General features: G+C 36.4%; 1 protein-coding gene across 8 annotated transcripts in view; it reads left to right on the top strand.

Moving 5' to 3' along the window:
* The window catches only part of NEO1 (neogenin 1), a 224,933-nt gene that overhangs the window by 69,861 nt on the left and 127,227 nt on the right, over window positions 1–27,845 (top strand). For all 8 annotated transcript variants that reach the window (XM_074296256.1, XM_074296255.1, XM_074296254.1 and 5 more), the window contains exon 5: window positions 8,135–8,271. In XM_074296256.1, coding sequence (XP_074152357.1) covers window positions 8,135–8,271 — 137 coding nt within the window. The remainder of the gene's footprint in view (window positions 1–8,134; window positions 8,272–27,845) is intronic.

Raw genomic sequence — 27,845 nt, 5'->3', positions numbered from 1 at the left:
TTCACTGAGTGCTGTTGATGAGATACAACTCACCCATAAGTAGTATGTAATGTGTGGCTAATATTATAATCTATCATATAATTATATGATTACATAATAAGCATTACATAATAAGCATAATTTAAATGTTACATAAACACATATATAATAAGTAATTTTATGTACTGATTTTAAGTGTGACCATATTTTCTTATGTTGTGAAGAATTTGAAACCAAAGCTATATTAGGAATAGTTGGAGGAAAAGAGATCAGTTTTGAATCACTTTTTATCAGTTTCAAAACACTAATACCAAATCCAGAATTAGATTTTATTTAATTATTTGTTTATGTATTTATATGTTAATTTATTGTGATAGAGAATAAAAATAAATATAAAAAATAATAAAGTCAAAAGAAGGCACATTTTAATGAGAAATGTTTAACAATTGGAACTTTTCAGAAATGAAACATGTTGCCCTTTTAGATATTGAATTCCCCATCCCTGGAAGTGTTTGTTTAAACAGAGCATTATTATTATTTTATGCTTCATCCATTAATTAAGCTTCATTTCCCAGCATTTATTGTTTCATTCTATAGCAAGGTTCCTTCACCAGTTCATCCAACCAGATGTCCCTTTCACTTAAAGAAACTTGATGGAAATTTGGCTCTGATACCATGACTTAATTTCACAGTGATTTTGTTATTTTTAAGACCATCTGGATGTTGGCTGGTCAAACCTATATTTTATGTTATAAAGGATATCTGCTTTCAGCAAGATTTAGTTAAATCTATGTATTCTGTCAATTTAACTTTGATTTTCCCCACCAGAGGGTGTTCTGGATATATAGATTCATAGGAAGCACAGCTATGGTAAAGTTTCTCCCCAAAATGTATTTGCTAGAATTTTCTTTGGAACAGTTTAAATTTTCATTCATAAATTTTCATAGATCTTAAGACCCATAAGTAAATAATTCTAAAATAAATAGAAATGGATAGTTTTTAGCAGTATCAGTTTTCACAATGATCACATTTTATTTCTGTGAATAAGTACAGTGATTAAGGAAGGACTTAAAGAATATGTGATAACATATTAAACTGAAAATTAAGTAAACTTAAAAGTAAGTAAAGTAAAACTGAAATTTCCCTGTTATTTCATGCTTTCCTTCTTTACCTCCTTTTGTAATCCAGGGCTTTCCTCACAATTCACCTCAAGCAGTACTTTCTTTGTAGGTCTTTCCTGGTATCCTTCCCACCCAGCTCCAAGGTTACTTTGTATTTGCTTTATATAGACTTTCATCCCTGTACCTGCTTCTCCATTCTTGGGCAAGCTCTTTCTTTTGAGAACATAGGCAATTTTGGTTTTATCTCACGAAGTGAGTGCATATTGAATGTAGAATGATGTAACTCTGAAATATTTCTCTGATGCCAGCTCTTAGAAGATCAGCCTGGAATAGAATTGTAAGAGAAATCCTTGTGTAGAACAGAGTCACAAGGAAGATTTGACATTTCCAACTCCCTGTCGAATGTGAGAATACAAAAAGAGGGGGGTTCCTGAATAGAGTAGTGCAGGACCCTGGTCTGTTGTCATGTCATGGATGATGAGCTACTGACTAGAACTCGAACTAGATAAGTAACATGGAAAAAAAGGAGGGCACTCTGCCATATAACCAGAAAAAGGTGTCCAGGAAGAGATGCAGAGGCACTGACAGACAGTATCAAATGACAGGTCTAGAAGGATGAGGCTTGAGCAAAGGTCATTAGATTTGACAATTAAAGAGATCACAGGTAACTTTAAAGAAGCAATATCAATTGACTGATACGATTGGAAGCCAAGATGTGAAAAGGCTTAGAAGAAAGTGAGGGCAGAGGAAACAGTGTAGTTAGATTTTTTTTTCCCCAAAAAAGTTTGGGAAATGGATGAGTGATTTAGAATTTTAGGTAATAAAGGTGATTTTTTTTTTTTTGCGAAGGTTATTTGTATTTTGTGTCTTCTATTTTTGGATGTTTTGTTTTATTTTAGGATGGGAGATTTGGACACGTTTGTAGACAGCAGAGAATGGAACGAGTTAATAGAGAAAGATTGAAGTTTTTAGACAGAAAAGATGATAGTAGGGAGAGAGTTCTTTATAGGAAGGAAGGAGATCATGGACACATGATCATAGATACAGGGAGATTGGGTGGTCATTAAGAGGAGAATTTACTTAAGATGAAAATTAACCAGAGACTACACTGAAGTTAGAAATATTAAGGGCTATGCAAACTATTTGAAGCAAGACCAAGAGATCATTATAACTTCAACAATAATACTATATGGTGATCAACTCTGTTGGACGTGGCCCTCTTCAACAATGAGATGAACCAAATCAGCTCCAATAGAGCAGTAATGAACTGAACCAGCTACACACCCAGTGAAAGAATTCTGGGAGATGACGATGAACCACCACATGGAATTCCCAGTCCCTCTGTTTTTTGTCCACCTGCATTTTGGATTTCCTTCATAGGCTAATTGTACACTCTTTCAAAGTCCACTTCTTTTTGTAGAGCAAAATAACTGTTTGGACATGTATACATATATTGTATTTAACTTACACTTTAACACATTTAACATGTATTGGTCAACCTGCCATCCTGGGGGGGAGGAAGGGAAAAATTGGAACAAAAGGTTTGGCAATTGTCAATACTGTAAAATTACCTGTGCATATATCTGGTAAATAAAAAGTGTAATTAATAAAAAAAAAGAAAAAAATAGGGAAAGGAGTCCTGTCAAATTCCTTTTATGACACAGAATGTAGTGCTGATATCTGAAACCAGGTAGGGTGAATGAAAACAGAGAAAGAAAATTATAGACCAATTTCCCTAATGAATATTTGTTGTATCCTGCTTTTTAGAGCTCCCACACTGGGGGGATTAAAATATTGTGCCCTGCTTCCTAGAGCCCCCAAGTTGGGGTGACAAAATGTACCATGCATTCTAGAGCTCCTATGCTGGGATGATTAAAATATACCATCTTAAGTGGAGGAGTGATGAGACGAGACTCCCAAGTATGGTGGAAATGTGGAGTTCATTTATTCCAAGTTCTTTCCCCTTTATATACTCTCATACCCTTATGTAACCAAAACAATGCTGTGCATGTCCTAAGTATATACTGCACATATGGGACCACATAAACAACTTGCTATTGTATGTAGTTTGCTACCTGATATAATTCTTTGTCACCTGGTATCACTCGGCTTCAATCACAACATAGTTTGTCACCACCCCTTGACTTCTCAGGAAGGCTGAGAGCCATTAGGGGAGATGGGGAGTCAAACCAGATCTTGTTAGCAGGTTCCCTTTGGGCTGAAGAGTCTTATATCTTACCCAGAGTTCCCCCACTGTCTATAGCCCTCAACAAATATTGATGCAAAAATATTAAATAAAATATTAGCAAAGAGATTACAGCAAGTCATCCCCAGGATAATACACCATGACTAAGTAGGATTTACACCAGGAATGCGGGACTAGATCAATATTAGGAAAACTATTAGCATAATTGACCAAATCAATGACCAAACTAACAAAAACCATATAATTCTCTCAATAGATTCAAAAAAGCATTTGATAACATCCAACACCCATTCCTATTAAAAACACTAGAGAGTGTAGAATAAATGGGATTTTCCTTAAAATGATCAGTGGCATCTATTTAAAACCTTCAATAAGCATCATATATAATAGAGACAAATTAGAACTATTCCCAATGAAATCAGGAGTGAAACAAGATTGCCCACTATCACCCACTAGCATTAGAAATGCTAGCTTTTGGCAATAAGTGAAGAAAAAGAGGTTAAAGGAATTAGAGTAGGTCATGTGAAAACCGAATTATCACTCTTTGCAGATGATATGATGATATACTTAGAGAACCCTATAGAATCAACTAAAAAACTACTAGAAATAATTCGTGACTTTAGCAGAGTTGCAGGATACAAACTAAATCCACATAAATCATCACTATTTTTATGTATTACCCACAAAGTCCAGAGATTATATATTACCCATAAAGCAAGAGATACAAAGAGAAATTCCATTTAAAATAACTGTTGATACTATAAAATATTTGGGAATCTATCTGCCAAGGGAAAATCAGGAACTATATGAATACAACTACAAAACACTTTTCCACACAAATAAGTCAGATCTAATCAATTGGAAAAATATCAAGTGCTCATGGGTAGGCCAAGCGATTGTAATGAATTAATCTACTTATTCAGTGCCATACTAATCAAACTCCCAAGAAATTATTTTACAGATCTAGAAAAAATAATAATAAAGTTCATCTGGAAGAACAAAAAGTCAAGAATTTCAAGAGAATTAATGAAAAGAATGCCAATGGAGGTGGCCTGGATATTCCAGTCCTAAAACCATAAAGCAGCGATCATCAAAACCATTTGGTACTGGCTAAGAAATAGAGTAGGCGATCAGTGGAATAGGTTAGGTTCACAGAACAAGATAGTCAATGACTAGCTAGTAATCTAGTGTTTGACATCCCCAAAGACCCCAGTTTTTGGGATTAAAAACTCAATATTGACAAAAACTATTGGTTAAATTGGGAACTAGTATGGAAGAAACTAGGCGTTGATCCGCACCTAACACCTTATATCAAGATAAGGTCAAAATGGGCTCATGATTTAGACATAGTGATATTATAAGCAAATTAGAAGAACAAAGGATAGTTTACTTCTCAGATCTGTAGAGAAGGAAGGAATTTGTGGCCAAAGAAGAACTGAAAGTCATTATTGAACAGAAAATAGATAATATTATATTATTAATATTATATATCATATTAAATTATATTAAATTAAAAAGTTATTATATAAACAAAACTAATGCAGACAAGATTAGCAGGGAAGCAATAAACTAGGAAAACATTTTTGCATTCAAAGGTTCTGATAAAGGTCTCATTTTTAAAATATGGAGAGAATTGGCTCAAATTTATAAGAGTAAAGCCATTTTCCAGTTGATAAATGGTCAAAGGACATGAACAGATAATTTTCATATCAAAAAACTAAAACCATTTCTAGTCATATGAAAAGATGCTTTAAATTACTATTGAACAGAGAAATGCAAATTACAAAAACTAAAATACCACTACTCACCTGTCAGATTGGTTAAGATGACAGGAAAAGAAAATGATGAATGTTGGAAGGGATGTGGGAAAACTGGGACACTGATACATTGTTGGTGAAATAGTGAATTGATCCAACCATTTTGGAGAGCAGTTTGGAACTGTGGCCAAAGGGCTATCAAACTGTGCACATAGTTTTTGACCCAATAGTGTTTCTACTGGGATTATATCCAAAAGAATTTTAAAGGAGTGAAAGGGACCCACATTTACAAAGATATTTAAGGCAGCCCTTTTCATAGTGGCAAGAAACTAGAAACAGAAGTGCATGCCCATCAGTTGGAGAATGGCTGAATAAGTTATGCTATATGTGTTATGGAGTATTATTTCTATAAGAAACGATCAGTAGGATGATTTTAGAGTATCCAGGAGAGACTTACATGAATTGATGCTAAGTGAAATGAGCAGAACTAGGAGATCATTGTACATGGCAACAAGAAGATTATACGATGATCAATTCTGATAGATATGACTTTTTCCAACAATGAGATGATTCAGGCCAGTTCCAATGTCTTTGTGATGAAGAGAGCCAAATATACTCAGAGAGAGAACTGTGGGAACTAAATGTGGATCACAATGTAGCATTTTCACTTTTTGTTGCTGTTTGCTTGCATTTCATTTTCTTTCTCGTTTTTTTCTTTTTGCTTTGCTTTTTCTTATGCAGCAGGATAATTGTATAAATATGTTTATACCTATTGGATTTAATGTATATTTTAACGTATTTTGGATTATTTGCCATCTAAGAGAAGGGTGGGTAGGGGGGGATTGGAACACCAGGTTTTGCAAAAGTTAATATTGAAAAATTATCCATGCATGTGTTTTGAAAATTAAAAAGCTTTAATACAATTTTTTTAAATAACAAGAAATGATGTCCCAGAGTTGAGATTGTCTTTCTGTAATGAAAGCCCAGTTGCATTTAGATAAATTTGTAGGGGTGCCAATGTTCTGAGTTGTGTTTTTCCCCAGCTCCATTTAGCAGTACTTAAGTAATAACTGAGGAGACAGATAGTGAGAATAATCCCTGTTTGGAATTTGGTAAGAAATGATTGGGATGGGACAAAGAGGTAAAAAGGTCCAAGACTAAAGGAGAGTATGGAAATGAACAAGTTCATTAAGGGGCCAACATTAGAAAGAAAAAAGAAAGTGAATCCAGAAAGCAGGAATAATAATTTTGAGAAAGTACTGCTGAATTATGGAATTGGAGGCAGCAGAATAGAAAGAGTAGATTTAGAAAGGGTAAGTAAGACATGGGGAAAATCAGAATGATGGATTATGATCAGATAGACAACCATTTCGAGTTTTTATTAAGGAAACATAAAGCAGAGGTAAGGTTGTACCCATGCCCATGTCAGTACATGATATAGTAGGAGAAGAAATCATGGTTTTGAAGAGACAAAGGAACTGGGAGGTTAGGGTATTTAAGGAAGTATAACATCAGCGCTGAAGTCCATTAGCACAAGCACTGGAATTGGATGGGAGAGAGATTTTGAGCTAGAAATTGAACACTTTGAGAAAGGAGTTAGCCTGAGGGCTGGTTAAAAGTTTTTTTAGTGTGAACTTCAGAAGAGATTGATGATTTGAGACAATGGGGAAAACTGGTAAGTTAAAGAGAAAGTACAGCCATTGATAAAGGGGATAGTCAGGGACAAAGTATATCTTGTAGGGGACTCATAGCTCATGGAGAGGAAATAGATGAGAGGATTATCTAAGAAAAAACTTTAGAATTAAAAGAAGTTTGTTCAGTGTGAATCTGAGATTGGAAAGACTGTAGTGGAAAGGTGAGCAAAATTAAAAAATGAATGGGAAGAAATAACAAAATGGGAGACAGGGGTTAGGGATAGTTTTCCCAGGTAGCTAGTGATTAATACAGTGAGTGATATGTAAAATAACCAATTAGAGTTTGCTAGCTATATTGAAGGTAGTTAATGTCAGACAAATGCCAAACCAGTATTTTCAACTCTTAGATCCTCTAACTCTCAGTCTTCCTTTTGAGAATGACAGCCTTTGGCCAGGATCTTATGTATTTCATCCAGACTCCTTATCTACTAATCTTTTGGCTTTTATTCCAAGTGATTATCATCAGAGTACTCTATACATGTGTGAATGGCAACGTTAATGTCCAGGAGAGTGATTGGTTATGGGAAATTACTTATAACCTCTTACGTTTTAGAAATTTTTAAAAGGCCTGACATGATTTAGACCAGAAGTATCCATTTTGGTAATAAAGTGATAATTACCAATTTCTTTAATAACCTTTGAATGGAAGCAGCTTTGTGGTTATAGTAAATAGACTATGGAGCAACCTTTCTTAGTTGCAGTTTTTATTGTTGTTCAGTCATTTTGTAGTCGTGTCCAACTCTGTTACCTCATTTGGGATTTTCATGGCAGAGAAATTGTCATTTCCTTCTCCAGTTCATTTTACAGGGGAGGAAACGGAGGCAAACTGGGTAAAATGACTTGCCCAAGATCCCACTGCTAGTATATATCTGAGGGCAGATTTAAACTTGGGAAGATGAGGGCTTCTGACTCCAGACCCTGCCTTCTCTCCAATGCATCACTTAGCTGCCCAGCCTCAGCTCCCTCATCTGTGCACAGGGGAGGATACGGCTAGCAGAATTTTCCCAATCTTAGAGAGCTATATGCATGCTAACTCCATCGTAACATCTGAATGTTTGATCTTTGTGCAAAGCTCAAATCACATAAAAGTAAACTCACAGCATTTGCACTCTGCTCAACGGCACTTAAACCCCATCTCATTCAGGGAATGGCAAGGAGGTGCCCAGGGCATTGAGGCTGCGTGAAATGCGGTCTTTCCTGCCCAGGTCTTAGGATTCTCAGCCTGGTCATCTCCCCAGTTCCTGACGGCAGTGACACCAGGAAGCGTAATTCTTCGACCGCTTTTTCCTATTTAGAGAACATTTCAGATTTTAGTCTCTTGGGAGGATAATTTGTTAACCAATAGCCAGTGCCATTGATACGTTCTGTTTTGTCCAGCTCTGAAAGGTTGATGCTGCTGGCAGGAAGTAACTTGGAAGTCAGTGACCTCACAGAGGAAGATGCTGGGACCTATGCCTGCATTGCTGACAATGGGAATGAGACAATCGAGGCTCAAGCAGACCTAACAGTTCAAGGTACAGACATATCTGTTTTACAAAACAAAAATAATCTACCGACTATCTTTTTCAAATGTCTCTTAAAAAGGAAAGTAGCGTCTATCTACCCAGGTTACTTATACCTTCGGAAGCTAATACTTAATGTGCAACAAGAAAATGGTATTTACACACATATATTGTATCTAGCTTATACTGTAACACATGTAAAATGTATGGGATTGCCTGTCATCTAGGGGAGGGAGTGGAGGGAGGGAGGGGATAATTTGGAAAAATGAATAATAAAAAAAAATTTAAAAAAAATTAAAAAAAAGGAAAGTAGCAATGAGCCATGCATGCTATTTTGGATAAAGTCAGACCTTCAGCTAGTATTTTAATTAATTTTCTGCTGACCTAATCATTCAACAAGTATTTATTAAATACCTACTACATACCAGGCATTGTGAAGCAAGTGTCCATGTATTATAAGTCCATTTAAAACATACAAAATAATTTTGAGGATCTCCAAACACTAATACATGGGGTAAGCAACAAAAATCTATTAGTGAAGTTAGTATTAGAGTTGAGATTTGAATAAAATCTGGGAATTTTAAGAGGCAGAGATGAGAAGAATGTCACGTTGGGGATGCCAATGTGAAGTTCTGGATTAGGAGCCAGTTGTCAAGTACGTGGAAGAAGTAGCAGGCAAGTCTATTTGCTTGGAATAAAGTGGTTTAGGACCAAATCAGACTTCAAGAGTGGATTGGAGGCAAATTGTGAATGGTTTTAAGTGTCAAATAGAGGAGTTTTGTTTTATCTTTAGGGCAAGTTGGAACAGGAATGCCAGTGTGGCAACTTTGTGGAACATAGATCAGAGCGGGGAGATGAGACACAGAGACATTGTTGTAATAGACCAAGCAGTAGAGAAAGATGGTGAGCATTAGGATATGGGGGCTGTCTGAGTAGAGAGAAGGGACATGCACAAGTAATATTCCATTTTGCCTTCTTTAGCAGATTGCCCCAGCACCGTGACTTAACCCCGCATTGTCTCAGCTCTTTCAAGTATCTGTCTTTTCTAATATATCCATGTTTCTTCCATTCTTACTTAATCCAACCATGCCCACTAGATATCACCCCATATTTTGCTTCCTTTTGGTGGCTAAACTTGAGAGTCACAAAACTAGGACATTTTTGAAAGGAAATATTAAAGGGGTTCCTGGACATATCTCTGTCGTTGGTTGTGTAATAGCTTTCATTTAAACTGCTAGAGTGAGTGAAAGTAGATCATAGAATCCTAGATTTAGAGCTGGAAATCTCCAATATCAAAAATTTTTTATTGAAAATGTACAATTGCTAATTATTACATATTTAGAATGCTTCCTTTGAACATTTTCTTACAGATGTAGGCTTTTTTTCTTGTGACTGTAGATAAGAGGGCATGATATGAAAACAAATATGGACATTTTTGTTTAAACTCTCCCCTCTTACTGAATTTTCCCTTGGATTTCTGTTAGGTAAAGTATGAATGACTGTAAAAACAACTGAAGGGAAACAAAATTGAGTATTTCTAGGCCACAGTTGTTGGCTATAGTTAATTTTTATCAAGTTATGTCTACAGGAAGCTTCATGCTGGCAGATACTGACAGGGTTACAAGTGCACTCTTCATCTGGTAAATTTTTAAAAATTATTGTTTTATCATCAAGTCATGAGCTACCTACACATATTATGATGTGAATTAGCCCACTGTATTGTTTTTCCTGTCATCTGTTATAGATTATAAATAATATACTGAATGAGGAGTTTAATGGGAATTTTCCTTTTCTCTTGATACATTTACTGAAATTTGCAGTTTAATTCCTATTCAGAAACAGAAAATTAACTCTGTAGTGTCATTTTACTATGATATATTGCCAAGTTGATTAGTTCATTTTAAGATTCTTTGTTAACAAGAATAATCCACCAATAAATAGTCTGTAAACATTTATTAAATACCTACAATGTGACAGGCACTGTGCTAAACATTGGGGATACTAAAAGAGGTAAAAAACAGTTGCTTTGCCTTGCCTTCAAGAAGTTTATAGCTTAATGGAAGAGACATTATATATTACAGACATTGGGAGCAAGGGCAGACATTAGGGGAAAAGATGATAAGTTGAGTTTGGGTATATTGAATTTAAGATATCTACTAGTCATCTAGTTTGAGATGTCTGAATGATGAGATTGGAGGTCGGCAGAGAAGTTGGGATCGGATAGGTGGGTGTGAGGACCATGGAGATGGTTATAAAATCCATGAGAGCTGAAGAGATCACCAGATGAAGTGTTCCAGGGGAAGTAGAGCACCCAGAAGAGCCCTGTAGGACATCTGTGGCTGAGGGACCTGGAGGAGGGCCCAACAAAGATCGAGGAGTGAGCAGGGTCCTCCCAAAGGCTGCCACCCTGTCTGTCAGCTGCTGCAGGCCAGGCTTCTCTCTGAAGGTCCTAGATACCCTGGGCCTTCTCAGGTCCTCTGATTGGAGGCTGGGGCAGGATCCCTTCCAAAGCCTTCTGGCGAGGGCCCAGGACTCCCTGAGCCCCATCCCTCCTCAGCTGCTGCCCTAAGGACCTTTGGTCAGTGCCCCCCTTCCACTTCTGTTGTCTGAGCTCCTTGAAGGCCAGGACTTGCTTTTATCTTTCTTTGTATCTCTTGCCCCTGCCAGGTTCTGGCATCTGTTTGGTAGGTACTTGATAGCATTTAGTAGATGCTTGTTAGACTTACTGAGAACTGTCCCAAAAGCTGCCCAGGGCTTGGGAGAAGGAGGACTGAGGAGAGACCGCCCCAGGCTCCATAGTGTGGGAGCCTGCAGGAGAATGAATTTTACCTTGGCTGGTATCTTACCTTATTGGTTTCCATCTGCTGTATGTACTTGGAGAAAAGAACCCTCTTTTATTATGAGTCACTATGCCCACTGCTTCCATTACAAAGATCCCATTAATCTCTTCCCTTGGGATTCACAGAAGACTTCCCTCCTGCTCACAGTGGCCTCCTTTCACAAAAACCTAGTTCCAGGGCCTCATTGCAGCCTGCTAGTAAAGGTACGGGTCTGCTAGGTAAGCAGACACCCTCTCATGAGTCAGAGAGGCAGGAGCACTAGGCTCATGAGCAGTGGGGAAGCTCTCTTGTCTTTGTTTCAGGGTGAAGTTGCCACAGAAAATCCAGAAGACCATTGGCTGAATTGGAGTCCTGAGTTTGGAGCTGGATAGATCTTAGAGATCATCTGATCTGCCCCTTAATTTTACTGATAAGGGAATAGAAAGAAGTCCAAGCCAGAGGAAATGGAACTGGAATATTGACTTATTTACATCAACTTAAAATTAATCCTTCTAAAGGGCCACTATTTGTGTGGGTTAAGTTAGGGCCATTCTGGCAAGGTGAATGAGGGCTATTCCCATGGGTTCAAAGGATTTTAAAACAAAATAAAATATCTGGTGGTCTTGTGCCTCTCCAAATGAGTAATTAGGTGGTAAATAATTCTGCAGCATTAGAGGTATCTGGTTGGCCATACTAGTATTGGGCCTGTAGTCAGGAAGATCGTAGTTCAGAACCAGCCTGAGACCCTTTCCTGGCTGTTTGACCCAGGCAAGTCACTCTTTTGTTTCCTTGGCTGACAAATGGGGATGATCCCAGCACCTTGCTCGCAGGGTTGTGGTGAGGATCACCTAAGTTAATATTTGTAAAATGCTTACCACAGTGCCTGACGTATAGAAGGCACTGTGTAAATGCTTATTCTCCCAACAGTAGGGGAACAGTAGAAAACTCCCACAGAAGATTTGTATGTCCAGCTGAGATTTACCAAACAATGTCGTCTGTAGCAAGATGGACATGGGAATCAGGCTTCGATCCTCCAAGTCTGCTTCTGAAGGGGTTGTTCAAACGTCCCCTTCTTAAGAATGGACTGATGGTGCGGCAGGTTTTTGGACAGGAAAAGTCTCCTCCTGGTGGGGTTCAGGAGACCTCCTTGCTATTGAGAGGACTCTAGACAGGATGATTTACTGGTGAAACAGCATGTTATCTATTGCCTCAGTTTTCAGATCTACATTTTTGGATCTTTGAGGATTTTAATTGGTTAAAGGAGGCAAGGAGGGACAAAAGGAAAAGTCTAGTTTGTTCCATAGGTGACTACAGACTTGTTTTCATGGAGATAAAAATCTGTTCTTCATGATCTTGGCTGGACTTCTCAGAATTTCTCCCCTGTACAAGTGGTTATAAATTCATTGGAGAAAAATTAGTGCCAGATTTTTTCCATGGCTTGAATTTCTGATTTAACTCTTAATATTCTTATATCAATCTTTAGACTTTAAAGAATGCTGTGGGTACAGAGGATGGGTAACACTTGAGCCCTGCCCCCTCCCCCAGTGCTTTGTATATAATACAGTGCCTTTTGTCTGATTGATGAGCAAGATTAGGGCTACATCTACATTCTTTCCATTGTACCTCAGTGATCTTTGTACAGTAGTTATTTGATTTAGTGGAGGGAGTTGCTACACTGATCTTAAGCTGAAATAGCTAACTGTAACTGAGATATAGACTTGAACCATCTGTTGTCACCATTTGGATTCTCTCTCATTTTCCAACTCAACTTTATCTTTGATGACTTTACCATTTCTTCAAACAAAATGTTAATTTTGTTAAAGATGAGCCATTCACCAGTTCACCTTTACTGTCATCATATACTGTCACATAAACAATCTGTCACTTTTTCCATCTACAAAATTCAGGAACTTATAAATCTAAGCCTTTCATTTTCATTTCCACCCTTTCCTGTCTGCTGGAGGAGACCCTGTTGCCACTGCTCCCTTTAGTCAAGTTTTCATGCTGTGTTTATGGGTTTTTTTCCTGCTTGCTATATACATAACTTCTGTTCAAATGTTTAGGTTGGGGAAGCTACCTGGAATTGCTTTCTTATATGAGCCGTGAGACAAAGAGAGTATGGAAAAACCCTATATTCTTCACTGTTGCTTCTGGTAAAGGCCTGTAAAACCCACAGTGTCTGATTTAGGATTTTATTTCAGTCAGTAAACTTCCTGCTGTGTGTCAGTCACTATGCTACATGCTAGGCAGAAATCAGCCCCTGCTCTATAGGATCTTATAATCTAACAGGAGAAACGAGTGTGGACAAACAAGCCACAGACAAGATAAATGGGAAATAATCAGCAGAGAAGCTGCTAGAATTGGGAAGATCAGGAAAGGTCTGTAGAATGTGGCCTTTGGGCTGGGACTTGAAAAAAGCCAGGAGACGGAGTGAGGAGAGACTATTGTTTATCAGGGAGTGAGAGGAAGTGTCATTAGGTCACAGTTTATGAGGTAAGGAAGGTGCAAGGTGTGAGAAGACTGGAAAGGTAGGTGTATGTGGCTGTGGCTATGATAGGAAACATGTTATTAAGGGCTTTAAATCCACACTGGGTTTTTATTTGATTTTGCAGAAGCTAGGGAGTGTCTGGAGTTTGTTGAAGAAGGAGGTGACATGGTCAGATAGATATACACATGCATTAGGACATTTAATCAGTGACAAGGACAAGCAGTCAAGAAAAACCCAGAGAAGAGGAAGGGATTATAGGTGACCCAGTTTAACTTTATGGTCAGAAATATGAAAGGGAAAAAGTGAAACCTGAGAATATGTGTGATACGTTGAGATGGAGAACTGAAGGCATCAATGTACATGAAAAGTAAATTTAGGAGGCTTGAAGCAGGCTTGAGCAAGCAAAAGATGGAAGAAGAAAAAAAATTTGTTCAGAGAGAGGAATTTTAGCATGCTGGGTCATAAGGGGCACAATTATAGGTAATAATGGGATAAAAGGTGTGATTTGGGATTGCTAGTAGAGATTTAATTCATGAATATTTAGGCAGTTGAAGAACTGGAAAGCCAAGGTATCGAAAGGGGGAGTCCAGGTTTACTAAAGTCCTTAAGTGAGGAAGGCAATGTTTGCATTGGAGGGGAAGGTGGTGAGCCTTGGGAGAGTTCCTTAGGGCCAGTGGGTGCCTGCTGTCAGGACTGTTTCACAGGTGGATGGAATTTACCTTAAAGAGCTATTAGTTGATAGCAAGAGACAGGTCTGGAAGCGGCCTAAACGTGTGTGCTTGTTTGCTCAGGCAGCTGGACCTCACGCTGGACAGCGGCTTGTTTTCTTGAGTGGAACCAAGTGTAAGTAAATGAAGTAGTACTGAAAGATTCTGCAAGAAGGAGTTCTGGAATAAAAGGACATTTGTTAGCAAGAGAATCAAGATTTAGAATACGGCAATGTAACAGGAGGATACAGATCAAGCTGGATGGAGATGAGAGCAGGAATAAGAAGCCATGGAGGGGGGTTTGCTTTGGTGATGCTTACTTGGAATTCACAGGAATGAGCTAAGAAGTGGTAATTATTTGCTATCCATAGGATGGAGGAGGGAACTGGAGTAACATTCTTCAGGGGCCTTTGATAGAGGGCCATAACCTAGAATAAATAGCTTTCATTTTCCACACATTAGAGGGAGTGTTGTTTTTCCCCACGAGCCAGTGTAGTGTGGTGGAAAGAACCTGGGCCTGTGGGAGTGGGTCATTGGGCCAGTGTTCATCTTCATGACCTCTGAGAAACCTCAGGTTCTCCATCTGTAAAGTGAAGCCATTGAAGCAGAGGACTTTCAAGGGCCCTTCTAAATCAGAATCCAAGGAGATATAGTCATTTTTGTCAGGAGATCTGTAAGCATTTTCCTTGACTAATTGCTTGAGTGTTTCAGATATTATTTAGGATTAGGGCCCCTGCAAAACTAACAAAAATTATTAATAAAAACAATATTTTAACATTATGTAATAAATTCATGTTATCCAGCGTACTTAAATGTAATTCTCTTAGGCTATGTGATTTCATCGTTTAGATCATTTCCTTCACTGGTACAGATAACAACTTAACCAGTAGCCTTCAAAAGTTAGTAGGACCAATATCCTAAGTATTGTCTGAGCAACAGAAATGGAGCTGAGTCTTTTTACAGACAAGTGCAAGTTAAAGTGAAAAAAGAGTAAAAAGTCTGAAACACTTTTTAAACATAATAATCACAATTCTGCCTATTTCAGCATGTTTTATCCCTATACTTGTCCAATTCTTATTTGCTAGTAAGTCACTCTTTGAGAATTCTTCTAAAAGTGTTCCTTTTAGTGGGAATAACAGTTCAGTTCTAGAATTACAAACAGTTCTTCAATGGAAATGTAGATAGTAGCTTTCCTTGGCATGATTCTCTTAGTTGTAATATTAGCAATCAGTTAACTTAATTCTTGACAAAAACAATAATGTTTTCTGAATTCTGCTTGCGTTACAAAGTTATGTAGAACAGAGTTGTTTGTCCTTTTAAAAATATCTTCCCTGTAATTTTTGGAAATCTTAGTCTCCACCATAGATGTAGGAAAGACTATAGATTAGTATTTAGTGACTCTCTCCCTGTTTCTTTGCTTCCTCATCCTTAATCATAGAGATATGGAACTCTACACTTAGAGCAGCAAAGTAACTTTGGTAAAGCACCTGAAATGAGAATCATTGCTTGATTGTCTAATACTCTTTTCCCTCCACTGACTGATATTTTCCTATTCCTAGTAGTAATTATTTATGAATGAATATTTCAGTAGCAGCGTGTTAATTGCCAAATATGTCTAAGAACTTTTTCATCTCCAGAATTAAGACATCAATTTGGTAGCTTAAAGAAAACAAGTTAATGATAAATCATCGCTCTTAGCTGAATCATCCCCCACACAACTGTAATTATATGCTGTATGTTGCTCTCTTGATAAATAACAAATCAATTCTCCCAACTACAAGTCAATGGTGTATTTAAAATTTTTATTTCTTTTTTTTTAATATTCTTTCTTCCTTTTCCCTCCTTAAAAATATCCTTCTTGGGAACTTAGAAAATGTGAAATGTAATCATGCAAATACATATTTGAATGTTTCCACATTCTCCCTGTCTTCATGTTTAAACCAAAGTTACATTTACCAAAGAAGAAAAATTAAGGTATTATTAAGTCGTTTTGTGGAGAATAGGCATATTTTGAATTTGAACTAGGATAGGATCCATTAAATGACACCAATAGGGAAACAAGAACAGATGTATTCATAAAAGCACTCTTTGATTTCAGAATCTTCTCTATTTTCTGTCCTCCCTCTGGAAATGTCATGAATTATCTGTCACCATCAGGATTTTAATTTATTCTCCAACTTAAATTTGCATATTAATTTTAAATCAAAGCTAAAATCAGTATATGCATTAATGTACATCTGTTCAAAATAGGGGGAAATTATAGGAGGAATTTAGCTACATTTCTTTAAACTGGTATTTATTTGACTTAGATTTTTAAGATGCTTAGACTAGGCTGCCTTAATATTCAAAGGATAATTGTACTTAATCATCTTATTAATATGCAAAGGTATACTAACAATCCACAGAATAAAAAAAAAGACTAAAAATATCAGTCTCATTGATGATATTGAATGAATTTGAAAAGGGTATCCAATATGGCAATGCATAGTATTTATTAACAATTTGATATTAATGTTCCCTTTAAGGGTGTTCTTATTCCTCTTCTGTAAACAAACTGTAATTTACGTCCTCAGAATACTTTTTAAAAAACCTTTAATAGACACAGTTTTTCAGAAATTTATCTTTAAGAACTATTCAATTTAATAAATTTCTATATTAAGTAAGGTTATCTTTGTGTTTTTCAGTAGAGCTGATTGGATTTGGATTGCAATTGGGTATCTGAGGTTGTTGATATTTCTCCCAGAAACCTTAATTCTTGTCTTTGAATTGTCAGTCTGGTATTTTGCATGATGCAGCTCTTTTTATAAGTTAAATAAGGTGACAATATATAGCCTTATCATACTCCTTTTCCAATCTTAAGCTAATCAATTATTCCATTTTCTCTTCTAACTGTTGCTTCTTGATCTACAGATTCTTCAGGAGACATGTGAAATGATCTGGTATCCCCCTTCTTTGAGAATTTAGTGTGTTTTGTTGTAATCCACATAGTCAAAGGCTTTCGTATAGTAGATGAAGCAGAAGTAGGGTTTTTTGGGAACTCTCTTACTTTCTCCATAATTCAGTGAATGTTGGCAATTTGGTCTCTAGTTCCTCCGCCTCTTTGAAAACCACTCTGCTTTTTAGTAATTCTTAGTTCCACATATTGTTGAAGTCCAGATTGCAGAATCTTAAGCATATCCTTGCTGATATGTGAAACGAGTGCATTATTCAATGAAGTGAACATTCTCTGGAATTGTCCTTCTTTAGAATTGGGACATAAACAGATCTTTTCCAAATCTTTGGCCCCTGCTAAATTTTCCAAATTTGCTCACAAAATAAGTGTAGCATGTGGCCTAGTCTTTTAGGATTTTAAATAGTTCATTTGGAATTCTGTCACTTCCACTAGCCTGGTTATTTGTTATCAGTGTTATCTAAGGCATCCTCCAGGATATATGAATCTAAATCAATAGCCACGCCATCATGGCTATTGATAAGGGTGAGATCTTTCTTGTATAGTTTTTTGTGCATTCTTGCCACCTTTTCTTAATCTCTTCTGCTTTTGTTAAGTTCTTGCCAATTTTGTCTTTTATCATGCCTGTTTTTGCATGAAACATTCCTTCTTGATGTCTCTAATTTTCTCAAAGAGATCTGTCTTTTCTATTGCATTATTCATTTTAAGAAAACCACATCTCTCCTTTCAGTTCTCTGGAATTCTCTGCTCTGTTGTCATAGCTTTCCATTTTTCCCTTCCTTTTTGCTTTACTTCTTTCTTTAACAATTTGTAAAGCCTCATTAGACAGCCATTTTGCTTTCTTCTTTTCTTTAGAATATTTTTTTGTTGTTGTCTCCCGTATGATTGGAGTGTTGGACACCTTCCAAGCTGAGGAGCTTCTCTTCTGGTTTTATATCTTTCATTATTTTCTTCCTGTTTGTGGGTTTTTTCTGGAAAAGATGCTGGCATAATTTGCTGTTGTCTTCTCTAGCTCCTTTTGCAGATGAGGACCTGAGACATACAGGGTAAGTCATTTGCCCAGAGCCACACTGCTGCTTAGTGCCTGAGACTGGACTTGAACTCAGGCCTCTGACTCCAGGGGGATGCATGTAAAGGGATTGGAGGATATGGTTATCTATCTATCTGTGTCTGCCTGCCTGCCTGTTTCCCTAATCTACAAACCGTTTTTAATTGAGATGGCAAAGTAGTCGTGATCACAGTAGCGATAGCTCTCCTGGGCAGAACTTGAGATTTCTGGATCCTGGGCCAAGCTCCTGCTCTCTGTCTGTAGTTGTGAATAGAATTCACTGTGTGTGTATGTAATAATAATTGTTTGGGGATGTGGAGGAGCTACTTCTCTATATCTGATGTGAAACCTACAGAATTGTGTGTATATTTATATATATATATATATATATATATATATATATATATATATATGTATATAGATTATATTTGTACACACACACTTTCTATAAATTTAATTCTGGACCTTTTCTGGCTGCCATGTTATAGTGTGAACTCATTCTGAACTTGCAGTTTATTTCATCTCTTTTTTGGGGTAACTCTTCATTGCCTAAAAGAAAGCTGCCAATTATTTATCCAACACTATGTAAACTTTATGTTAATGGAGTAGTTGAAAATAAAAGGTAAACTTTCAGGGAAAACCTCATTAAAAATCCTGGGATTAAGGCTCTTCTCCCTATTATGTAACTAATTTGTAGATTAGTATAATGATCCTCCTGAGTACGAGTTGTATAGGTAAATTGACATCTTCATTGGAATATACATAGAACTCTTTCTTATTATTCTGCTTTATGCAGTGTGGCCATGTTGTTCTAAGTTTTTCAGCTTGGTAGCATATAGCTCCTACTTTTATTTCTCAGAACTCTTTGAAATCTTTCAGGTATATGTTAGTGTCAACTAGACTTTCCTCTTTTATACAAAAATTTATAGTAGAGAGTGCTCACACAACTAGATCCCTTAGAAATTGAATTTTTAAAAATGCTTAAGTGATAAAAAAAAAGTGTTGTTTAAGATCAAATGAGATTGTCATGTGAGATTACTTATAGCTTGGCAAAGAAAAAAAAAGGGAAGAAGAATAATCAAAGAAATTTCAAAATATTTATTTCATAGTATTCCAAACTAAGATACCTAATTTTTAATGATTATGAAGCATGTTTATGATTTCATATTGTTCTTGGAGACCCAAGAAAAGTTCTAATTTATAAAGAGCGAAAGCTTCTTTAAGAATTCTTGGGTAACAAGCTTTTTACTCCATTAATTGGGGCTAATATAAGGAGCGATTAAGTATGCTCTGATAAGAAAGTTCCTTTAAAGGTCTAGAAATTGTTAAAATGTTAATTTCCTATTTTGGAGCGCCTTAATATTGTAAAAGATGCTTCAAGATAGCCAGGCCACTTTCCTTTAGTACTGTGCCCACCAGCACTTCAGAGTACATAGCCAAAAATCTTTAAAATCCAAGAAATGGAAAATTCATAAACAGAGCTACCAATGAAAGCTGTCAGACACCCTTCAATCTTGGTCTGAAGATTGAACTATTCATAAACACATTGGTTTCCACTGGAATTGATTGTTTGCTTTTCTGCATTTAAAGTACTTTTCAACAGTGAGGAAATTAAATGAGGTTTCTAAAAAAGGTCTGCACAAGTATAATGTATTCTACATGTTAAATTCCACTTGAACATTTAGCAATTAAAATTGTCTTTGGTATGGTAATGCCATTAGAAGAGATCAGGAGGTAAGACTGAACTGCCAAGGATTCTTTGAACTTTAATTATCTCTTTGGTAAGGAGACACATAATCTTCCATTACAAATCTTATTTTCTATGGTAATTGACTCATTTGCTCTCTGGTTATCAATTTGATTTCCTACCACAAACATCTGTACTTACATTTATTTAATTGGTATGAATACTAACTACTGAGGTTGTTGGAATCTAAGAGAACGTTTTAAAGGTATTCTATTTTAATTCTGGAAAGGGAAAAGCAATTGACAAATTTAGAAATTATTTATAATTTTTTTTCCAAATAGTCTTTTAAAGCCTTTGTTTATTTAATAACTATATTGTGAGTTGGAAAAAATTTTAAATGGATTGACTCTGCTGTAAATGCCAAAATTAAGTAATATTGTAGCACCAGCTAAAGGCTAATATATCAGTAAAGTTAAAACATTTTCATCTGTTTATACTTAAAATAAACTGATTTAACCAACATAGTAAGTGAAACTTTGTTAATTACAGGTAAAGGACAACACTAAAGTGAGTAAGTTGGAAAAAATTGGTTTATGTTTAAAATAATTTTTTAAAAAGCAGCTTTAATTAACAAAGAACTCCATTTAATCAGTATATCAATGAATGCTTTAGAAATAGGTCATTCTAAAGCAATTGAGGGATTTGAAGATTAGTTTATTTAGTATACTGAACAACCCTAGGATTTAGTACTGGACTTGGAGGCAGGAAGAGTCCAGATCTTGCCATAAGTACTTACTAGTTCTGTAACCTTAGATGAGATATCTAACCTCTGTCTGCTTCTGTTTTCTCATCTATAAATCAGGAGCCTTACAGAGATGTTTAGAAGGTCAAAAGAAATAGCAATTCAAGCCTTTAATGCCCAAGAAGGTGCTAGGCTTTAGTGTAACTTTGTAAGTGGGGGTAATAGGTCCCCTTGGGGCTGCTCTCATTCCCACACATTTGCACATTTGCCTCTACCTCAGGCCTAGAACTGACTTTGAATTCTTCGAGGGTCCTATTTCTTTTAGTGCCAGCTCCAGGGCTTCGGGGACGTAGTGGATAGGGGCTGGGCCGGGTGTCAGGAAGCCCCCCATACCCTTGGTGGCCACACTATTGTGAACAGAATCTGGGGCTTCCCTTTCTTGCTCTCAGTTTATGATCCCATGATCCCTCTCCTCTGCAGTGGGTAATAGCTACATGCATGAACAACTAGCAGAAGAGCCATGGGGGAGTGGGCAGCCAGCCTATGAGGAAGCTTCCCAGCACCTGGGAGAAGAGGCCCTCAGAGGGACTTGGGAGATGGACGAGGCCTTGGGGGAGGGAGGGAGTCTCAGGGAACCAAGCAGCAGCAGCAGCAGCAAGCCATCAGGAGCAGCAGCGAGATGATTAGAAGTGGGGGAGCTGGTGGAAAGCTTGTGCCTGGTCATGGGTTTTAAGGGTTTAGAGGAAAGCTCCAGCCATCTTGTTCCCAAGAACCTTCTTAGCTAGTGAGGACGACTGTGTGAAAACAACCATGAAAAGGCAGAGAGGAGGGCACTGGGATGAAGACGGTCCAGGGAGCCTGTCACAAAAGATGGCATTTTACCCAGAACTCAAGGTTAAAGCCGAGGCAAAGATAGTGAAGGAACAATGTGGCATGTGGGTGCCCCCATGTCTGGAGATGGAGCATCTTGTCTGAGGAGCCTGAGGAAGTCACAGCCACATGGGGAGCATGCTTCAAGAGTACCCAAGAGGCAGCAGCAGTCCAGTGGAGAAGGGCTTTAATGACTGAGGACTTGATATTTGGTTCTGGAGGCCATAGGGAGCCATTGGGTTTGTCTAGGAGCAGAAGCATGGCTAATTCTGTATTTTGGAAAGATTAATTTGACTGACTGGGCAGAGACTGTTGGCAGGGAACAAGCCACTGAGATAGAGACACTGTGGAGGGCAGAGAAGGAAGCGTATCAAAGAGATGTTTTAAAGGCTTGATCAACAGAACTTGGCAATCGATTGGATAGAGATGGTGAGGGAAAAGGAGGAATAGAGGATAGGACTGAGGTTGAAATCCTGGGTAACTGGGATCATTGTTGTACACTTAACAATAATAGACAAGTTCAGAAGAGGGGAGGATTAAATGGAAAGATAGTGAATTCAGTTCAGGATTTCTAACAATTTATCCAATTTGAGATGTCTAATTGGTAATTAGAAATGTGAAATCTGGAGTTTAGGAGATAGGTTACCACTAGATAAGTAAATGTGAAAATCATCAGCAGAGAGTGTTAGAGGGGATGTGGGAAAACTGGGATACTGATACATTGGTGGTGGAATTGTGAATACATCCAGCTATTCTGGAGAACAATTTGTAACTATGCTCAAAAAGTTATCAAACTGTCCATACCCTTTGACCCAGCAGTGTTAGTATGGCGCTTATATCCCAAAGAGATCTTAAAGAAGGGAAAGGGACCTGTATGTGCAAGAATGTTTGCGGCAGCCCTTTTGTAGTGGCCAGAAACTAGAAACTGAGTGGATGCCCATCAATTGGAGAATGGCTAAATAAATTGTGGCACATGAATATTATGAAAAATTATTGTTCTGTAAGAAATGACCAACAGGATGATTTCAGAAAGGCCTGGAGAGATTTACATGAACTGATGCTGAGTGAAATGAGCAGGACCAGAAGATCATTATATACTTCAACAACAATATTGTATGAAGATCAATTCTGATGGACGTGGCCCTCTTCAACAATGAAATGAACCAAATCAGTTCAATTTTTTCAATAATGAAGAGAACCAGCTACACCCAGTGAAAGAACTCTGGGGGATGAGTGTGAACCACTGCATAGTATTTCCAATCCCTCTGTTTTTGTCCACTTGCATTTTTGATTTCCTTCTCAGGTTAATTGTACATTATTTCAAAGTCCTATTCTTCTTGTACAGCAAAATAACTATATATTGTATTTAACATATATTTTAACATATTTAACATGTATTGGTCTACTGCCATTTGGGGGAGGAGGGGGGTAGGGGAAGAAGGGGAAAAGTTGGAACAGAAGGTTTTACAAGGGCCAATGCTGAAAAATTACCCATGTATATATCTTGTAAATAAAAAGCTATAATATATAAAAAAATAAAATCATCAGCAGAGAGGTGATTGAGATCATGCTAGCCAAGAAAAATAGTAAAAATCACAAAAAGAAGAGTCCCCAGTAGAGAACCTTGGGGAACATGAACTACTGGCAGGTGTACCTTGCATGAAAATTCAGCAAAGGAAACTGAAAAATCAGATATATAGGTTAACTGAGAGAGTGATATCATGGACACTTAGGGAAAAGAGAAGGAAGAAGAAAAAAGGGCCATAAATTTGGCATTGAAAAGAAAATTGAATTTTTAGAGAGAGCAGATTTGGTTGAGCAGTAAAGTCAAAATCCAGACAGCAGAGAGTTTAGAAAAGAATGAAAAGGAAAGAAAACAAAACAGAAAAGAAAAGAAAAGAAAGGAAGTGGAACCCTTATGTCTTAATAAATTCTACTATTGTGGAGTGAAAAGTGATAAAACCATAGCTAGTGGGGAAAGACATGAGCATGTTTGTAGCAAAGTGGCCAATAAACAAGGAGAAAATGAAGATATGTGAGTGAGCAGGTTAGAAGGGTTAAATGTATTGGAGAAGACAGGATGGAACTGGACCACTTGTGAATGTTAGAGTTTATTTGGCAAAAGGTGAAAAGTTCACCTTTTCTTTCTCTTTTTTTCCAATAGTATTTTATTTTTCCAAATACATGTAAAGATAGTTTTCAACATTCATTTTTGCAAAACTTCCAAATTTTTCTTCCCTTTGCCAAGGCAGCAAGCAATCTGATATATGCTAAATGTATGTAATTCTTTTAAACATATTTCCATATTTGTCATGCTGTACAAGAAAAATAAGATCAAAAAGAAAAAAGAAAAAGCAAACAAAGAACAATTATAAAAGATCAAAATACTGTGCTTTGATCCACCTTTAGTCTCCATATTGGAATTGTCCTGGATCACTACATTTCTGGGAAGAACTACTTCTGACATAGTAGATCTTCACAAAATCCTGTATTACTGTTGTACATTGTTCTCTTGGTTGCTTTATTCAGCATCAGTTCAGGCTTTTTTTGAAATCAGCCTGCTCATCATTTCTTATAGAACACTAATATCCCATTACATTCTGATGTAATATATAATATATAATGTAATATATAATAATATGTAATATTATAATAATATGTAATAATATGATATGTAATGTAATATATAATAATATAACTTCCTCAGCCATTCCCCAACTGATGAGTATCCACTCAGTTTCCAGTTTCTTGCCACTACAGAAAAGAGCTGTTATAAACATTTTTGCCCATGTGAGTCCTTTTTCCTCTTTTATTATCTTTTTGGTATATAGACCCAGATAGACACTGCTGGATCAAAGGGTATGCATAGTTTGATAGCCCTTTGGGCATGGTTCCAAATTGCTCTCCAGAATGGTTGGATCACTTCACAACTTTGCCAACAATATATTAGTGTTCCAATTTTCCCATATCTCATCCAACAATCATTATGATCTTTCCCTGTTATCTTAGCCAATCTTAGAGGTGTGAAGTGGTACTTTAGAGTTGTCTTAATTTGTATTTTTCTAATCAATAATGATTTAGAACATTTTTCTTTTGAAAAGATATGACTTTAATTTCTTCATCTGAAAATTATCTATTCATATTCTTTGACTATCAGTTGGAGAATGTCTTGTATTCTTATAGTTTTGAGTCAGTTTTCTATATATTTTAGAAATGAAGCCTTTTTGAGAAACCTCAGCTGTAAAAAAATTATTCCTAGATCTTGGCTGCATTGTTTTTGTTTGTGCAAAGTTTTTTTTTTATTCATTTTTCCAAATTATCCCCTCCCTCCCTCCACTCCCTCCCCCCGATGACAGGCAATCCCATACATTTTACATGTGTTACAATATAACCTAGATACAATATATGTGTGTAAATACCATTTTCTTGTTGTTGTGCAAACTTTTAATTTAACATAATCAAAATTGTCTATTTGGTATTTCTTAATGTTTTCTAGTTCTTCTTTGGTCATAAATTCTTTCCTTCTCCACAGACTTGAGAGGTAGACTATCCCTTGTTCTCCTAATTTGCTTATAATATCACTCTTTATGTCTAAATCATGAATCTATTTTGACATTATCTTGGCATAGATTGTTAAGTGTTAGTCATCCATCACCCAGTTTCTGCCATAATGTTTTCCAATTTTTCCAGCAGTTTTTGTCAGATAGTGAATTCTTATCCCAGAAGCTTAAATCTTTGAATTTATCAAACACTAAATTACTATAATCACTAACTATTGTGTCTTGTGAACCTCTCCATTTGGTTCCCTAAACCCCAGACCTGCCACTAGACCTAATCATTTAACTCCCTGACCACCAGGAACCCTAATCCCATTTTGGTTCCCTGAATTTAATCTCATCATTTGGTTCCCTAACAACCCTAAATCTAGACATCATGTTTTGGTTCCCAGAACCCCAAAACCTAAACCTCATCAAGTGGAAACAGAGACTTTAATTTTTATTTCTCTCCTAGTGCTTTCAAACATTGATGTCATTAGTCCTAGACAGCTTTGTTTTCTTTGTTTCAGAACTGCCCATTCATATTCTTTGGCCATTTATCAATTGGGAAGATTTTAATTTTTATCTTTGTCACCCTAGTCCTTAACCCAGACTTTGCACATTATAAGAGTCTTAAAGCATGCTTGCTGACTGATAAAATTTTCACATATATTATCTTTTCCACATATCACTCATCCTCATTTTTTTGAAAGTTAGAAAATTAAACCTTAATTTGTAATTAAAGTTCATCAATTTTCTCTTTGTAGGTAGATAGAATTTTTCATCTTGAGTACTTCAGAATTGTCTTTGTATTGATTAGGGTAGCTAAGTTTTTGTCAATTGGTCATTGTACTGTTATTTGGTATTGTATACAATAATCTCTTGGTTCTGTTCACTTCACTTTGCATTAGTTCATGTATTTCTTCCCAGGATTTTCTGAAACTTTCCCTTTTGCCATTTTTATAGCAAAATAGTATTCCATCACAATTACATAATACAACTTATTTAGCAATTCTCCAATTGATATGCATCCCTTTAATATCCAATTCTTTGCTACCATGAAAACAGCTGCTTTAAATATTTTTGCACATTTCGGTGCTTTCTCTTTTTCTTTGATTTCCTTGGGATTTAGATCTAGTAGTGGTTTTGCTGAGTCAAATGTTAGTTTTATAGACTTTTGGACATAGTTCTAAATTATTTTTCAGAATGGTTGGATCAGTTCATAATTCTACCAACAATTCATTAGTGTGCCAATTTTCCCATATTCCTTCTACCATCTGTATTTTCTGATAGGTGTGAAGTGGCACTTTTAGAGTTGTTTTAATTTTCATTTCTCTACTCAGTGATTTTGAGCACTTTTCTTGTGAGTATAGATAATTTTGATTTCTTCTGAAAATTGCCTACTCATATCCTTTGACCATTTTTCAATTGGGGAATAGCTCTTTATTTTTAAATTTTTGACTCAGTTTCCTATATATTTGAAAAATAAGTACTTCATTAGAGAATCTTACTGTAAAGATTTTCATTTTTTTATTTAAAAAATGGATAATTTTTCAACATTGACCCTTACAAAGCCTTGTGTTCCAAATTTTCCCCTTTCTCCCCACCCCCACCCCTAGATGGCTAGTAATTCAATATGTGTTAAACATGTTAAAAATATATGTTAAATCCAGTACGTGATGCACAGTTATCTTGATGAACAAGAAAAATCAGAGCAAAAAGAAAAAAAATTAGAAAGAAAACAAAATGCAAGAAAACAACAACAAAAAGAGTGAAAATGCTATGTTGTGATCCACACTCAGTTCCCACAATCTTCTCTCTGGGTGTAAATGGCCCTCTCTATTATAAGATTTTTGGAACTGACCTCAATCATCTCATTGTTGGAATGAGTCACATCCATTAGAATTAATCTTGTTGCCTTCAGTATTACTTGTTTACATTCTTTTTAGCAAAATGTAGTTTCACTGATTATCTCACTTAGATTATTTTTGCTTTTGCCTTTTTTTTTTAACTTATGCTAAAGCATAATAGGTATTTCCACAGCTACTTATTTTAATCTGTATGTGTCTTTGAGTTTCTTGCAAACAACATATCTTTGGATTCTGATTTCTGATCTATTCCATTATCTTCTTCCATTTTATGAATAAGTTCATCCCATTCCCATTCACAGTTGTAAGTAATAACTTCTAATCTATTTTTTTTACCCATTTCTCTTTCTTTTTATCCTGTTCTTCTAAAGTCTGTTTTATTTCTGACTTCCTTAATCTACCCTTCTTCTTTTTGTCTTCTTCTTCCCCAGTTTTTCTTAGACCTTTCTCCTCCTTCTTCCTTGTTGCATAAGTTAGATTTTTATAATCAATTGAATGTATGTACATTCTTCACTCTTTGAATCAATTTAAATAAAATTGAGGTTCCAACATTGCCCTTCCCCTTTTTCCTATCCATTGTAAAAGCTTTTTCTTTGGTTTCTCTTGAATGCGACATAATTTTCCCCATTCTTCTCTCTCTTTTCCCTACTCCCCTTCTCCCTACTTCCCTACTTCCTGATTCTCACTCCTTAGTTTTATATATTTAAGGAGGTCATTCCATCATAACCGACTTACACTGGAATCTTCTTTCTTACTGTCCTAATGATAAAATTCTTATATGTCATCTCTTATAAAAAGGTAAATGGTTTAACCTAATTGAATCCCTCATGGTTCCTTTTTTCTATTTATCTTTTTATGCTTCTCTTAAGTC

The sequence above is a fragment of the Sminthopsis crassicaudata genome, chromosome 2 (assembly GCF_048593235.1).
Source record: "Sminthopsis crassicaudata isolate SCR6 chromosome 2, ASM4859323v1, whole genome shotgun sequence".
In the NCBI taxonomy this organism is placed as follows: Eukaryota; Metazoa; Chordata; class Mammalia; order Dasyuromorphia; family Dasyuridae; genus Sminthopsis; species Sminthopsis crassicaudata.
Note: the sequence above shows the minus strand (reverse complement) of the source record. Positions and strands in the feature narration are given on the sequence as shown.